At 42.8% G+C, this 12,589-nt stretch overlaps 1 protein-coding gene across 1 annotated transcript in view; it reads left to right on the plus strand.

Moving 5' to 3' along the window:
* The first annotated feature begins 11,854 nt into the window (after nt 1-11,854).
* SCAMP1 (secretory carrier membrane protein 1) overlaps nt 11,855-12,589 on the plus strand; it is a 36,755-nt gene continuing 36,020 nt past the window's right edge. Inside the window, exon 1 of the mRNA XM_009094022.4 lies at nt 11,855-12,083. Coding sequence (XP_009092270.1) covers nt 12,027-12,083 — 57 coding nt within the window. The 5' untranslated portion in view covers nt 11,855-12,026. The remainder of the gene's footprint in view (nt 12,084-12,589) is intronic.

The following is a 12,589-nucleotide window of genomic DNA, read 5'->3' on the forward strand; positions in this document are numbered from 1 at the left end:
ACAGTTATGGAAGTAACTGTAAAACAGTTACAGCATGAAAAACAACATGAAAAAATAAGTGATTTTGAGTTACAGTCATAGTTTACATTAAAAAATATTAACTCCTTTGAGTCCAAGAATAAACTTTTGTATACTTTTTCTAAGAGATGCTTAGCAGGATGGTACCATGTTTCAAAGTAAGTTTCTTTCCACCAAGTGGATCATATAGCTTCTGGTGACTTATTTTAAATTAGGCTTAATAGAAGTGGCACCTTATATATGAAACCAGACACACCTACCAAAAGCTAACATAAAAAAAGGGAAAAGAATTTAGGGCTTTCAAGGCAAATGTGTTTTGAGAACAAAAATAATAGTTTATTATACCATCTTTTCCTGGCCACTTATGACTATTTAAATGATACTGGTACTTTCAAGATATTGATAATATAAGACATTATTAATACCCCAGTAGATAAAAAAATCAAACTGTAATTTCTTCTAAAATGCCATGACACTTAACAAAGAAAGTTATTTAGCAATTTTTAATACCTGGTTATGGGCTATACTCCAGCAATTTCAGTGGTTTGAGAAGTTTACAGATATTTCAGTGTTCTATTACAGATTTATAATTCCTTAATTCAGAAGTAATTTACTAGAGGAGAGATGGGATTTTCTAAGGGGAAAACTTGCTTTGGATTGATTCACAGTATTTTAGTAGTACACATGTACTTCTAAATGTTTTTTATTCCATCAGAACACAAGCTGGAGCAGAGCACTCTAGATGCACTACAGCTATACCACACAGAAATAATGGTACCTTATGATATTTGAAATAATTTGGCTACCCAGTTTAATAGATCTGTACTAAGTATATTCTCAATCCATAACTCTTTATCCATATTAATGCTGACAGTATCATCTATCATCTATTCATCCTTATGGAAAGACAGAAACAAGAACATCTTTGGCAAAACATTCCCTTTGTCAGTGGCCAGTCTTTCATTAAGGACCTGCATGTTTTCTCAACAACACTTCTGATCTCTGTTTACTAAAATGATGATTTACCATTTCTAGCTTCTAGGTTATTCTGAGTTTTGAATTTTCAGCTATGGACTGGAGCTTGCTGAACATTTGTGCTCTGGTATTTCGCAGGGAATAGTGAATCCACTTTAGTGTGCTTACCAACAGTTCAGCATTGGTGCCATGACCTTTAATGTCAAGCACTTTTGTGGAGTTCTGGATTTCTTTACCTATTCATTCAGATCATGTTAAAGTTTATCCATATAAATATATTTTTGGGTGTCATTTTTAATTATCTTATCATGGACATAAAAGGCTGCATAATCAACAAAGACAATGGGTTGGAATGGAGAATAATGGATATCCTTAGCTAATTTTGCAATTTAATGTAAACAGCATCTTTCAAAACTGGAGAAAAAGCATTTACTTATTTATTTTTAATGGGGACAAAGGGAGGTCACATTAATAAGAAAATCCTTCCTCATGAATTGCAGGGGTTTTGGCGCGTAACCTCCTGAAGAATTTTAAACTTTTGGGCTAATAATGCATTTTTTCTTTCCTTCTATGTAATGCTTCAGAGAGACAGGCTTTTTTCCAAAGGCAGAAAAGGCATGGAGAGTTTTTCTCTGCTTTTGATATGCTTCCAGTGATGCTTGCATCAACCATGAACAAACTAACCTTTGATAACTTAACATTTTAATGATTTTAATTAAAACACTGTTGTAAATAACTGATCAGGGTCACAATAAAGCAACTTATCTAGTTCCTGTGCTCTGTTTCTCTCCAGCAACTAAATTTAGTGATGCATCTATGTACTTCGCTATCTTCCACACCCATTTTTTAAAACAAACCTGTCCTAAGAAAGAACCAGTACAAAATTGAATCAATGTTGAAATCCTTTCCTCTAGAGATTTGTAACACTTAAAAGAAACAGTACTTTTTGTCTTGAAAGCATGCACTGAGTGACTGTTACTGAGAGAGCAATTACTGCATTTTTAACATTAAATAGACTCCTTTTCTAATTGACTTTAAATCTGAGCAGACAAAAGTTTAACAAACAATTTATGTTTCTTCTTCTTCAGAGACAGCCTAATCTGTGTGCTGAAATGTGTCATTTTTCATACCCATAATTTGCCCTTTCTGAAAATAGCCTCTGAAATTAGTGAGTGGGTAGTTTTTTTAGTTCTACCAAAATGCTTTTTCTTTTAAGGACCTGATTTACTACCTCTTATGTATGTCAAAGGGCAAATTCAGAGGGACAAGTTATTTATTAAAAAAAGTAAGTTCTTTCATATGAGCCCATGTGCAATAAATCTCTTCCATTTCAAACTACGCTGAATTTACAGCTGTGTACATGAAGAGCTATCAGAAACTGGAATTCCAGAGCTATTTTCTGTGTCCAGTCCTACTGCTTGCTGAGTGCCTGCACACATTCAGAGTATGCAAGTAAGATAAAATTGATTTTTCAAAAGTCAACTGTTAAATGAATGTGTGTCGGGGGTTGGTCAAATGTCAGTGCCTCTGCAAAAATCACTCATTCTCCTCTGCTATAGTTAAGGAGAGGAGGGGGAAAGAAAACACTTTAATAGGATTCATGAGTTGAGGTAAGGATTGGCAAGAAATACTTTAAGGGCAAAAAAGGCACAAAACTTAAAAGATATAAAGAAAATTTTATTAACAGAATTAAAAGAAGATGAGAACTAAAATAAGAAACCTTTAGAACATCTTTACCACCCCGCCCCCAAGCCCTTCTTTGTTGTCCAGTGACAGAGCAGGGAGACAAAACAGGATTTTTAGTCAAGCTGTTACTTCTAAGGATCTTTCTTCTGTTTGCTTGGGGAGAGAAGTCTCCTTTCCTATGCCATGGGGTCTTTCCCAAGGGAGACAGTTTTCTGTGAACATTTCCAATATAGTTCTAATTTTCATGAGTAACAGTCCTGCCTGAAAACCAGCTGAAACACAAGTCCCTCCCACAGGCAAAAACAGTCTTCCCAAAACTGCTTTTTTCCATGGGTCATTAAGTTCATGGGGTTTTGTTTTTAAGGATGAGCTGTTCTAGTACAAAAAAAAAAAAAAGCAAGGGTCTTCTTTCTGTCTCTGGAAGCAAGAGTTGTCTCTCTCTCTGTTCAAGTCTCTCACCAGATCACAGTTTTTCAGCATCCACATGTTCCAGTGTAAGCACCTTTTCTGCATGGGCTGTGGGTGAATTCAGCATCCCCACATGCACTTCATGAATTATAGAGAAACAGCTTGTTGTAATATGGTTTCCATATGGTTTCACCATAGTTTCCAGAAGAATCTCAGCTCCAATGCTCAGAGCACCTCTCCTTGCCCTCCTTCCTCTGCTCCGCCCTTAGAGTTGCTATGTTGTTTTCCTCATGTGTTTTCACCTTTTCCTTTTCTCTGACTCAGGAGAAAAATCAGTGTTTGTTGGTTCATTTGCTCTGAATTTCCATCAAGTGGAACAGTTTTTGCAGAGTTTTGTAGTGCTGAAAGGTTGATCTTGTCCAGGCTCCACATTGGGGAATTGCTCGCTGTGCTTTTCGCTGTTGGCCACGTGGTCTTTGCTGACACTGTGCAAGATGCGCTGGCTGCCTGTTCCAGTCAGTGTCAGTGTCCCTCCTCATGTGAGGGGCTGAAAATAAGAAAAAGCTGCTGCTGTTTCTGTCCTTTAGTCTGCAATGCAGCAGGTTAGAAGTGGCCAGGCAGGCAAAGTCTATTGCTGGCAGTGACAACATGGTGGTGGCCACATGTCCGCTTCTGGCCCCGTCCGCTCTCAGACTCAGCCAGGGCTGCTGCTGGCACCAGGCCACATGGCTGTTCGCAGCACCGCGATGGCCCCCGCTGGCATGGCTGCTCGGAAAGGGACCAGTGGGCTCCTCTGGGAAGGTGCCCAGCCAGTCTCCTCATCCCTCCTCACAGGTGAAGAAGAAACAGAGCTTCCTGCGGTTTTGTCTTTCTTAAGTATGTTATCATAGAGGTGTTACCAGCTTTTCTTATGGGCTTAGTTGTTGCGGTGCGCGGCCAATTTCCAGTTATGTTATCTCCCCTGTTTTGTACTGTTCTCCCCATTTCGTAGTGTTCCCCCCAGTTTCAACCCCATACTTGATTTGATGGTTCAGTCCTGGTTCCCCCATTCCCTCGAATAGTATCCTCCCTGTCTGGGCACGCTGCCAAGCCCTTGTCTCCACTCCCGTTCCCCTAGCAACTACCCCATTTGTTACATTTTCCTCCCCTCCCAGGCCCTGTCCATCTCCTGGGACCCTGCCCATCCTTCCAGAGACTTCTCCCTTCCCCAGGAAGTGATTGGACAGGTGCTCCGAGCCCCTCCCTGGCTTTTGTATCATTTGTTGCCTCCTGTGTCTGTTATGTTCAATGCCCCTCCTCGGTTTTCCCTCATTGGTTCATGTAATGTATCTTCACCCTTGTTCCACCCCCTTTATAAACTGCTGTCCCTGTTCCCCTTTGCCCCCTGGAATTTCCCGTGGAGGCGAGTAAACTCTCTCTGTACTGCATCCATGGGGTGGAGGACCTCTTTTCTTCCAACTTCCTCCAACCTTCGCCGCTCTCCTCAAACGCTGCACCAGCCTGCCGTAGGCGCTGCCTGGACACCCCTGGCTCGCCTGGGTAGTGCCCCCCGCTGCTAGCTGCTGCCAGTGCTCTCCTGCTAGCCGGCGCTTCCCCCTCCCCACCGTGTCGGGAGTCGAGGGTCTTCGAAGCTGCAGCGCGGCACTTAGTAGCATGTCTGTTCTCAGAGCCAGCCAGCAATTGGTTTTAGCAGGCATGGAGGAAGCTTTTAGCAGCTCCTCACAGAAAAAATCAGTTCCATGGATGGCTCCTTCCCTCCTTACCAAAAACCAATTTATGCAAAACCAATACAATATGCTTTCCTAAACCTTACAGAAAACTCCCATGAGAGCACCAACTATTGAAAAGGAGAACACAATATCCATATTTTATATATATATATATATATATATATATATATATATATATATGCCATCAGCTGATTTTGTTCACAAAAAAAGACTGTAGAGATTTGTGGAGATTTTTGAAAGCTGTAGTTCCTAGGGCTTATCTTATAAATTAGATTTGCCATATAATAGTAGATACCTTCTGGTTTATGTCATGTGCCTATTACATGTGATAGGAATGCTGTTTCCCGTTCTGTCATGGCCCTATAAAAAATTCCGAGGAATGAAGTTTGAGCAAAGAAAAAAATAAAATTACTGTATGCTATTAAAAAACATAGTTAGACCCAAACTGGGATATCTGGTTACCTAACTTATGGTTTACTGTCATCTCTTCTCCTTCCCCTTAGTAAAATTTCTGGAAATCATTCCTTTCACTGAACCATAATCTGCATAATTTTCCTTCAACACTATATTTTTCTTATTTCATGTTTAAATTGTTTATTTATGTAACCTTTTGTCAGTTTCACTTCTGTTCTGCTATAACAGCCTTCAGAATAACTAGACCACACTTGATCTTTCCAGCGGTGTGATAATCTGCAAGATGAATTTCACCAGTAGATCCTTAGATTTAATAATTTTATTTTTTTATATCCATGACAGCTTCAAACTATATGTGACTGTCTTAAATTTCCCTTTTTGTCTAAAGCTGTTGCAGCACGCATGCAGTTGTGCACTGTCATGTTGCCTTGGAATACAATCTGAGTCAGTTCCGATGTGAGGGCACATTTCCAACACTGTTGCTCAGTTAGCAAGAGTTATTAATGGAGGTTTCTGGATGGTGAGAAGCCTGATATTCTACTGCTTTGTGTGGAGCCATTCAACTGTTCATCATCTTTCCCTCTGGGACTCCTTGTGGACTGCACTCATTGGAAGAACTGGCCTTCTGTGTATCATACCAGCGTTCTGCGTTACAGGCCAGAAGGAAACCTGTCCTTAAATCACTGCCTACATCCAGGACACCATTCAGCACTGCAGACACTACTTTTGCTTTTGATGGGGTAGTGACTGCAGCAGCAGAGGCACCGATTCCTGCCTGATGACAGCTGAATGTGTCCTGACACAGCTGTATCAAGACTCTCTCTTAGACTCCTTGTCCGCTAATGGTCACATTCAGAAGGAACGTACATCTGTAGATGGAATTACACCAGGCTACCTCAGGCCAAAAACTCACAATTTTTGTGCTTTGTGAGAAGAAACTACTTGCACCTGTGCAACAGAATCAGGAGAATCCAATTGTGAAAAATGCACTCTGAGCTATTCTACACAAAACCCTAGATTAGTTCTACGAAACTGTATATTGTTGAATTGATACTAAATCACCTTTTGTTTTTCATCTTTTATCCTTTTTTTTTTATTTGTTCAGAACTCCTGACATTCTAGGACTACAGTTTTGAATTATTTTTCATTGAAATTGAAATTGAAAGCAATTATGAGAAAATACAAGTGATCAAAAGCAATGCCAAACATAAAATAAGCAAGAAAAGCACACAACTATCTTTGTTCAATTACGAAAGCACAGTTTTAAAATTGAAAGGATGAAAGATACACTAAAAAGTTATCTCCCAGGATCATTTGGCTGGAAGGGATGGTAGCACAAGTTATGCCACTGTCTGGGAAATTCCCACTGATGGATACCTGTGTACTTCTTATTGAGTGGTGCAGATGTGAGGAGAGGCTGGGGAGGTATAGAAATGGACCACAGAAGACAAGCATCTGCAGTATAATACAGAAAGAGAAAACACAGTAGTAGGAGAAACTGAGATCTTACTGGCTGAAATAGCTCTTTTATCACTTTCCTTAGCTTGTGCTTTTCCTCCCACTCTCAAGTTGGTAAATGGAACATATGCAAGCAGGACAGACTGCCAGTGTTGTTTGGCTTCATTCCAAAACTGCTTGGAGTGCACTCCTCACTCCCAAACAGCATGTGTTTGCTTCATCACATCTTCCCTCATGACTGCAGCTTACTATTCAATGCACCCACACACTGGCTTTCATGACAGATTAGCAATACTCGTAAAGGTAGCATTTGTGGCAGTGTGTGGCTGCATCCACACCTGTCATGACTCTTAAGAAAGGAGGGGAAAATTGCTATTGTTCTTCCAGCAGGAGTAACTTTTGTTACATGATTACATCCTGATGTTTTGGCCAGTGTCAGTGACTGCCAGAGTCTTTCTTACCTTTACTGTCTGTGGGATGGGGAACAGGCAGCAAGTTCAGTCAGGGGGAAGAATGAAAACACGTTGTTAGTGACAGTTATGATGTGCCTGCACAATCCTTAAATACAGGCAATCCCTGTCATGGGAGAAGGTCTCTACTCCTTACATGAAAACAAGCAACTGCTCCACAGGGAAAAAAACAGAGGGGAAGGATGATTTGATGATGATTTACTTTTTGTCCCAAAACAGACAGACCACAATAGAACTAAAGGGAGTAAGAAGAGCAGCACCATCTAATGGGTCCACTGAGGACAACTTTTACTTTTCTTATACCTTTGTTTTGAAAACATGACATTGAGCAATGTCATTCTAAGCCAGCAAAACTGATTCTTTACAGAAGCTAAGACTGGCATGAGTTTGTTAATACACAGCATGCCATTACAGCACCTGGACGTCAGTGAAATCAGTTACTTCGAGAAAAAAATACAAGTTAGTTCTCTGCTGTAAACTAAAGTTCAGTTCTGATCCTCCTGAGGGGCATGAGGAACACTGTCTGCGTTCATATATTCTTACCTCAGTGTGGGTCTGGGGTGTGTACAGGGCAGCAACAGCCACAGCAAGACTGGTGCAGAGCAATGAGCATGCTTGGCACGAGATCACTTGACAGTACTAGGCTGGCTTTTGGCAAAATGACTGCAGTCTGGCTGTGCACCATTTACCTGTTCCCTTCTGTAAATCAGCTATTGCCTTGGAAATCCTTCTTCTCCTCCCAAATAGGTGAGCTTTTTACAGAAGAATTCCAAACATCTTGCTACAAATCTGGAACATAGTGGGAAAATCTAAGTGTAGAGCTTCAGAAAGTAGTCAGGGTTCTCGTAAGAAGGGCAAGGTGCTCATCAGCTTGTGAGCATTCACTGTTATCCCTGTTAGGTGACTCCAGGGGCTTGACTTGGTTATGCACTGTATGCTTCCTGTAAGTTGGCTAAGCTGGTTCTACTCAGAAAAGAGTGCTACTGTAACTTTCGACAGTAGAACTGGCAAAGCTGCGCACTCCCAGAAAAAGGAGTGCTTCAACTAATGCTACAACTTCAGACTATTAAAACAGGCTTATATTAGTTCAACACTCTTTATGCTGGAAACAAAGAGATTTTGATTTAGTCATCGGCACAGTGAAAATGAAATTATTATCTTGTGGAATCAGGGCTTCCTTGATAATAAGAACAAGAGGTGAAATGGAAGTCTGCATGTACAGTTCTGCATGCTACCACGATTTCTGACCTTTCTCCTATTTTTTCCATGCGTTTTTCTTTTAAATTCATGTATAAGATTTTGGGAAATAATGCAGCTCATGATCTCCAAGTAACACAAGGAAATGCCTGTTTAACACACTTCTGTTCCTTCCCCTAAAGTTAAAATCTTTCCAAAATTTTGAAAGTAAATGTCTTTGCTGCAAAGCCTAGAAAAAATATCTTGCTACTTCAAATTATTCAATTTGGAGGAGCTACTATTGAATCACTCTTCTTTTATTAGTAGGAGCTACTATTGAATAACTCTTCACTAAAAGTTTTACCTAACAGACTCGGTGTTTTCTGCCCAAACTTTTGCAAGCCTTTACAAGTGGTATCTGCACATGATCTAATCTGAAGTTGTAACATGTACTTGTACTACCACAGAGTTCTACTCCTCATTCCCACTACGTGAGCTTCTAGGAGTCATCCAGTCTTCCATGTCAGTAATTCTGCTTAACGTCTGCAGTCTTAGCTATGTGCTTATGTGGCACAGGGACACTCATCATCCCTGCTTTCTTCTAACCATCATGCTGGCATTTGATGCTGGAAGGATTGCTCTGCTTTATGAGAGGAAACACTCTCTATAAGAGTTAAGGTTAAAGAGTTAAAAAGGTCTTTGTAACAGCTTGGTTTTACAATTTGAAGGTCCATTCTCTGTAAAACTGTGATCTATTTGGTTGGAGCAGACTACTGATCAAGACAGACCACTTGATGGTCTACTCATATTTTGAACATTTTAGACTGAAAAAAACTGAACTCTGTCAGGCTGTGACCACTTCCCTGGCGAGCCTGTTCCAGTGCCCAACCACACCCGATGTGAGGAACTTTTTCCTGATGTCCAACCTAAACAGCCCCTGACTCAGCTTCATGCTGTTACCTTGAGTCCTGTCACTGGTCACAATAAAGAGGAGACAGTGTCTGCCCCTCCTCTTCCTCTCATGAGGAAGTTGCAGACTCTAATGAGGTCTCCCCTCAGTCTCTTCTTCTCCAGGCTAAACAGACCAAGTGACCTCAGCCTCTGCTCACACAGCTTTCCCTCCAGACCCTTAACCATTTTCACTGCCCTCCTTTGGATGCTCTCCAAAAGGTTCATGTCTCTTACACTGTGGCACCCAGAACTGCCCCTAGCACTGGAGGTGAGGCACCTTAGAGCAGAGCAGAAAAGTCCCCTCCCTTGCCCAGACGGCCATGCTGTCCCTGATGCCCCCCAGGACACGGCTGGCCCTCCTGGCTGCCAGGGCACTGCTGACCATGGTCAACTTGCCATCAGCCAGGACCTCCAGCTCTCTTTCCACAGTGCTGCTCTCCAGTCTCTCATTCCCCAGTCTGTCTGTACATCCAGGGCTGCCCCATTCCAAGGCAGAATATGTTACTTGCCCTTGTAAAATTTTACATGATTGGTGATTGTCCATCTCTCAAATTTATTTTGATCTCTCTGCAGGTCCTCTCTGCCCCCAAAGGAGTCAACAGCTCCTCCCAGTTTAATGTTGCCAGCAAACAGTATTCCTTCGAATCCTGTGTTCAGGTGAATGAGTATGTTGAAGAGGACAGAGCCCTGCAGAACCCCACTAGCTGACTAGATGCCAGCCTGACGTTTTTGTAAAATATTTGCTATTCTTTCCCAAGAAAACATCCCATTGCAGTTTCATAATTGCCTTAAAAGGCATATAAGAGGAGAGATTATTCCTTTCTGTAACAGTGCACAGATTATTATCAGAGAAATGTCACAATGCCAAATGTGTGATTTGAAGCATGGCAACCATACAGGAAAATACATTCTTTTCATCTAAACTTCATGCATGCATTCATTAAAGCATGCATGCATACATTCATGTTTAGCTCAAAGAGAAGCAAATACACAGTTGTCAGTGCACACAGTATTTGGACTATCAACATATATTGAGCCATGATATATATGGCCATGGGTGAATATTGGAAAACAACATGACTTCATGTGCTGTCACCATAACTGAGATACATGTATGATTGGAAATAATACTGTAATGTACTTCTGTTGATTGTGCAACACTTGCCTTGTAAATTTTTAAAAAGTATTTTACACTTCATAGCAACTAAGAAGTTGAAAGTGATTTGCTTAGAAGCTATGCTTTTATGATTTGTCCCATTTCCATACCATTTTATGTCTGACAGTAAACTCACAGTACTTCACAAAAACTGAGAAATGTCTGCATAAATCAGAGCAGGCCCTGAAGCAAGTATTGCATTCTCTACAGATCCATGCAAAATCAATTCTCATTTACATATAGTACTCTCCCTGACCTGTTGACAGAATGGCCTGAATGTAATGACTGTCAGTGCTAAGATCAGAGTAATGATACCTGTAGAGCTATTAAAAAATCATAGAAGTGCTAACACTAGTGTGCCTCACCATCTACATTATCATGGGGAAAAAAATACACATTTGAATAGTAAAAAAAACCAGGTTTGCTGCCATAATAATTTCGTCTGACCTGCCTCAAATCTCTTTTTTATTTTTTTGGATTTAAATGAAACTTCAAATAATTTCTCAAGAAAGCATGTAAGGAAATTCAGGATTTGCTGGTTTTGAAAGTGCTGCATCAATGTAGACTGCCTTGGTAGCACTGAATTTCACATTTCAACCATAGCTCTGAACCAAAGGTGCTCCTTTGCATTTATTTGCATCTTTTGGACCAGGTTTTTCAAACTGCACTATCAGCAGAAAAGAGAGAAAGTATTTTAAAAGTCTTTTGAACTTTTGGAAATGCTTGAATACTTCCAAGAGGCCTTTTTAATACTTCCTCCCATGAAAGCGGGATTTTGTGACCGTGGTTCAAAGCCGAACCCTCCCTACTGTCCTTGCAGAATCTTTGTACAAGTCACCTGCGGCCACAAGCTGGACCAACTATTTACCATGCCAAAAAGAGGTGGGAACGAAAGAGTAAATGTATGTTTTACCAAGTAGGGCTTTCTACCTTCACACGTCCACTTCACTGCCCAAAGCAGAGCGGCTGTCCCAACCCGCCCTGCGGGCTGCGGGAGCGGAGGGTGGGGGAGGCCGCACGGGGGCCGGGACACCCGCGCACACACCGGGCCAGGCCGCCCCTGCCCGACCCAGGTCCGGCTGCCCTCCGGAGAGCCCCGGGCCTCCTTCCCCCCGGATCCCAGCCAGCGCTAACCACCGAAGGGGGATACAGCCCCCATTGCCCCAGAGGAGCAGCTGCGAACACGAAGCCGGCCCGTAACCGCAGGCCCTCCAACCAACAGCTCACACCCAACACTCAGCCAGCCCTGGAACCGGCTCTTCTCGCACTCCGCTGCACTCCGCCCCGCCTCGCCCCCGCCCAGCTCAGGCATGAGCTCTGCTCCCGCCCGCCTCGGGAGCAGCCGCTCCGCCCTCATCCCTTTCTCCCTCCCAGGGCCATCCCACCCGTAACTTCACTTCCGTGGCTGCCATTTTGGGCGGTCCGTGGCTGGTTGGTGCGGCGGGGCGGGCTCGGCCCGGGCCGCAGGGCTGTGACCGGGGCTGTGACCGCCGCGGGGGGGGACACCTGCGCCGGGCACTGTCGGGGCGCCGCCGCAGGGGCAGAGCCGCTGGCCGGGGACCGCAGCGCCCGCCTGCCCCCGCCATGTCGGACTTCGACAGCAACCCCTTCGCCGACCCGGACCTCAACAACCCCTTCAAGGTGAGGGGGCCGTGAGGTTTCCTCGGGGTTTCCGCTAGAGGAAGCAAGGAAGAAGGGAAGGAAAGGGGGAAGGGAAGAAGGAAGCAAGGGCCCCGTGGCAGCTGCGGGCCGGGGTCTCTGCACTGAGTGGGCTACGGAGACTCGGAGTGGGGGTGGGGGCAGGGCGCGGAGGATGGGCAGCGTTTCACAACTTCAGAGCTCCGTGTTTCCTTCTGTAGCTAAAATAATACCAGTCGTATTTCAGATGCGTTATTTCGATGGAAGATAAGAGAAAAGTTTGAGGTTTTTTATTTTGAGCCTAGATTTGTGCTAGGGGTAATGCTACTACTGTCTTTTTTTTTTTTTTAATTTTATTTCATCTGGTTGAGCTAAATAGTTAATGAATTAGAGAATTTACCGTCTTCTGTAGCCTGCTGCCTTTAAGCTTACTTGTTCCCTTACCTTTGGGTACCAATGACTGGCATGAATTCTATGCTGCATCTCATACTGCTTTGTTGTAATGTGCT

The sequence above is a fragment of the Serinus canaria genome, chromosome Z (assembly GCF_022539315.1).
Source record: "Serinus canaria isolate serCan28SL12 chromosome Z, serCan2020, whole genome shotgun sequence".
NCBI lineage: Eukaryota > Metazoa > Chordata > Aves > Passeriformes > Fringillidae > Serinus > Serinus canaria.